General features: G+C 38.7%; 1 protein-coding gene across 1 annotated transcript; it reads left to right on the forward strand.

The window, feature by feature from the left end:
• The first annotated feature begins 1,332 nt into the window (after positions 1 to 1,332).
• On the forward strand, positions 1,333 to 2,731 carry LOC109051340. The gene is made up of 7 exons (XM_042756213.1): positions 1,333 to 1,529; positions 1,704 to 1,774; positions 1,845 to 2,024; positions 2,202 to 2,260; positions 2,355 to 2,429; positions 2,503 to 2,565; positions 2,648 to 2,731. The coding sequence occupies exons 1-7, from the start codon at positions 1,333 to 1,335 to the stop codon at positions 2,729 to 2,731; spliced, it is 729 nt and encodes a 242-aa protein (XP_042612147.1).
• Positions 2,732 to 4,804: the final 2,073 nt, after the last annotated feature.

The raw sequence follows: 4,804 nt of genomic DNA on the forward strand, positions 1-4,804 counted from the left end.
AACATGAGTCACAATGGAATGTGCACCTTCCATTCGACACATGTATGAGACAAAACAGTGAATAAAATCATCTTGAAAACAAAACCCATTGTTTGGTTCTTTGAATTGAGAGTTACATACCTCACTGTATCACACTTTACTTTCTCCATACAGTGAGTATAAAAAATAAAATAAAAGTGGCCACCCTTCTTTGGAGAACTGTTTAAGTTCATTTAATGGTGAGCATTTGTGGATTGCAGTCTTCAAATCATTCCCCAGATTTTCAAGTGGGGGTTTAAGTCTGGGCTCTGACTAGGCCATGTAAGCACATTCACCTTTTCTCATCTTTAACCACTGTGTGGTCAGTTTTGCTGTGTGCTTTGGGTCATTGTCATATTGGAAGGTAAACCTTCTTCCTATTGACAACTTTCAGGCAGAGGGCAGCAGATATTCCTCAAGAATGTTACAGTATTTTGCCCCATCCATTTTTCCTTCTATCCTGACAAGTGCTCCTGTCCTTGCTGCAAAGAAACACCCCCCATAACAGGATATTACCATCTCCATGCTTTACTGTAGGGATGCTGTCATTTGGATGGTGAGCTGTATTGGATTTCCGCAAGACATCGTTTGGTGTTGAGGCCTAATAATTAAATTTTAGTCTAATGTGGCCTCAGAATCTTCAAGGTGCTTTTTGGCAAAGCTCAGTCATGACATCATGTGGCCTTTCTTGAGGAGTAGCTTTTTTTCTTGCAACCCTCCCTCAAGCCACATTTGTGGAGGATTTGTGATATTGTTGTCACATGCACACAATGACTACTCTTTGTCATAAATTCCTGCAACTGCTCTAGAGTTGCTGTAGCCCTCTTGGTAGCCTCTCTGACCAGTTGACCAGTTTTCTCCTAGCTTTTTCATTGAGTTTGGAGCAACATCCTGATCCAGGGAGGGTCTGTGTTGCACCAAAATACTTTCCATTTTTTTTATAATAGACTTCACTGACTGTGGTTCTAGGCATTGGTGGTGTTTTTTTATTTTTTTTTTGTATATATCTTGTGTTTTGTGTGTGTACAAATTTTTATTGTGGATATTTTTTGAGTGTGTTTTTATATATATTTTTTTTTTTTTTTTTGGTTTTCTATAGAGGACTTCTCCGGGGGGGGGGAGGGGGGGGGGTATTCCAGAAAGCTTGGTTAACTTACCATTTGATAAACTATAACCTCTGGGTTGATTTACCCCAAACAGGCATACCATGAGTATGTCTGTTCCAAAACACCTGAGAAGAGTTAGTTTAATCAACCTCTGAATGGTTACCCAGAGTTAATGCGCGTGCACGGTGCATGTATAAAGACATTTTCAATGGATCGCCGATTTCACGAGTCACCATGGAAACTCAAAGCGAAAAAAAGAGCTGCGTATTTCACAGAGGCGGAGTTGGAAGTTTTAATGCATGCTTATGAGGAGTTTAAGCCAATAATATTAAAAAGAAGCAATACAGCTGCATCGGCTAAAGCAAGAGAGTTGGCTTGGCAAAAAATAACGGACAGAGTAAATGCGTGAGTGTATTAAATTACAAATTTGGTATTGCCTCCCGTTTTATTGAAATGCAAAATAATGAAGTATGACTTATACATCCTTTTGAATATATTAAATCACTATGAAAGCATTTACTTTTCCTGCCATTTATTTCTTTAGCTTGAAATAATAATGTATATTTCTTATTTAATAAGGTGTAATCCTTCTGGAGCCACAAGAACTTTAAGCCAAGTCAAAATGAAACACAAAAACATTCTGCAAAAAGGTAATATTTGATTACACAATTACTGAACTATTATTATAACAGGATTTAGTATATTCATTCTGTCATGCAGCTAACAGAAAGAAGACTGAAGCCCGTCTAACTGGCGGGGGGCCACCACCACCTCCCCTCACCCCATCTGAGGAGCTGGCTCTGTCCCTTAATAAAGGGCGACCAGTGGTTGCTGGCATTCCAGGGGGCAGTTCATCACACATACTATGCACCACAAGTGATGGTGAAAAAAGGGTGAAATGTAAGTTTACCTCTATGGTTTGTTTTCATTTTTTGTCCTGATAAATTACTATCTCTGTCACTTAAAGGCTTTTTGAACAAGATTAATTTTTTATGTAGGCTTATTTTATTTAACTGCATATGATGTATTATTTTCTTTGATAATATTGAGAATTTAACGGGTTGTGTGTTCTTATAGATACTGATGGACGGATTGTATTATTGGACTCTCCAGAAAGAACACAGTCTGTCACAGTTGTAAGTGATTTGTTGTCAGGTACTTTTAGGTTTTTTTTTTTTTTTTTTTTTTTTTTTTTGCCAAATAATGTATACTTGAATATTTGTCTTGTAGGATGAAGATGATGATGACGATGAAGAGACCACATCTGCTGTGACAGAAGTGGACAATGCTGGTAGATCCACTGAGGTATGATGCATACCATTATGATGTATGGCCCCTTTTTGCATTAGAGTAACAAACTGTCATTGTCCTTTCATAGTACATACCTAGGGATTTGCCCACAGATGAGGGTCCTTCAGCCTCAGCACACAATCTAAGCAGGGTAAGAATTTGTGTCCATGTGTCCATATTTGAATTTTATTGTCTGACCAAACAATCTCATTTATTACATTTTTTCACCTTAGTTGCCAGCAAAGGAGCTGTATAAGGTCCATCTTCAAAAAACAAATAAGGGAAAAAGTGACGGTGATGGACCTTATACAGCTTGAAATGGAAGAGAAAAGGCTCCTCATTAAAAAAGCAGCACTTGAAATAGAATTACTTGAGAATCGCCTTAAGGTGAGAACTTGTCTGAATATTAATCTGTTGCATGTTAAAAGTGGTCTGTCTGTCTCTATCTAGCTGTATGTATGTGTAAAGCAATATAAAAAAACATTTTAATGAATTTTACTTTTATTGTTTTTCAGGAAATGAAGAAATAAACTGCCTGGCAGACCAGTGCAAAAAAAACTAATAAAAGTAATTTTGACAAATCCTGTCTCTCAAAAGTCTTCCGTCTCTGTTGGCCTCTAAAATCTGTCGGTGTTCCTCTGGGCCATCTTCCTCAATACAAGGAGGGTGGCTCTCTCCTCTTATAGTGGCAATATTGTGAAGCACAACACAAGCCACAATTATGTCGCATGCCCTCTCTGGACTAACCCGGAGCCCACGCAGACACTGAAACCGAGATTTGAGGATCCCTATAGTCATCTCCACCTTGGCCCGTGTTCGGCTGTGAGCCAGGTTAAACCGTGTCTGTGGTCCAGGCTCAGGTTCAGGGTAGGGTGTCATTAAATAGGGCAGACAAGGGTATCCTGTGTCCCCCAGCAAGTAACCATTGTACTGTCCTGTAATGATTGAAGTGTACAACACAAATATAGTAAAAATGAAAAAACAAAAATTGTATAAAGCAAATCATGCCCTGCTGAAATGTCTGGCATAATGATGACTCGCGGAAAATTCTGGCATCATGCACAGATCCTGGCCATTTTTGCCTCGACATTGGTGATGATTTGGGTTGCCTCACATATTACCTATAGTTAGTGGAAAAAGTGATGACTTTGATGATTTTAAGAAGGGGAAAAAATTAAGTTGTTACCTGCACATTGATACTATGAATAGATTTCCTATTAACATAGTCTCCCATAGGAATGTGAGTGCCATCAATGCACCCAATTACATTTGGAAACCCTGAAACAGAAAGTTATGGAAGTATGAAGTGTGTGCATAATGAATACATGTATAGATATTAATAATATGACTAAATATGCGTCATATTTTACTACAAAAGGACAAACCTGCCACTCTGTGGAATTCGTCTTTAATAACAAGCAGAGGTTTATGGCCAGGGAACTGTACAAACGTGGGAAACAACCGTTTAAGTGCCAGACACACTGTACGAACGGCTCTACACACAGTTGCCTTTCCCACATGCTCTGAATCGCCCACACTGTACAAAAAATGGCCAGACGCAAAAAACCTAAGTGCTATGCACAGAATGTTTTCTGTGCTAAGCGCAGAGCCGCGGTTTGTCACATTTGCGATATGCGGTTTTAAAAGACGTGTTAAATAAACTAATGAATCTTTTGAAAAACGATAACGCTCTGTTAAATATTCATTAGGGTATGCAAACACATCAAATACGCGGTCTTATAACCCTCTCCCGACGAAAAAAACCTTGTATAATTTGTGCTTCTACGTCCAAAGGATCCTCGTCAAAAAGGGCACGCCATGCTCACCAACCTTCTGAAACGAAGTTACACTGAAACATAACCTGCTCTCGAGCAGGTTATCTTCAGAGAGCTGTCAGTTGCTTATGGTTCACATACATAACCCAGAAAAACAGTTCACCTCTGTCTTTGGGACCCGAACGTTGAGGTTATCCACGAACTTACCCATTAAACATACCCAGGTATGTCACATAACCTGCTTTTGGAATACCCCCCCAGGAAAGCTCTTTTCATGCTGAGCTAATCAAAACAACCACAGCATGATCACAGTTGAAAGTCAAATGGATTAGCTACACCTGATTGAGATTACAAGTCATTTAGGGCAATGTTTACACCTAGTCATTCATGCATTTTCTCTATTCGGATATCTATCTGATTTGTTAAAATGTTTCCGTTTACACTTGTTTTTTTTTTGTTAATGACATGTTGATATTATATCTTTCACTTGGATGTTATAAATTCCAATGAGTAAATACAGCTGGACAAAATGAAAAACTGTGTCTGTCTTCATTTCAGGTTGCAAAGCAACAAAATGTGATTATTTTAACCGGGGGGGTAATTTTTTTCAATACC

This window comes from Cyprinus carpio, unplaced genomic scaffold, assembly GCF_018340385.1.
Source record: "Cyprinus carpio isolate SPL01 unplaced genomic scaffold, ASM1834038v1 S000006815, whole genome shotgun sequence".
In the NCBI taxonomy this organism is placed as follows: Eukaryota; Metazoa; Chordata; class Actinopteri; order Cypriniformes; family Cyprinidae; genus Cyprinus; species Cyprinus carpio.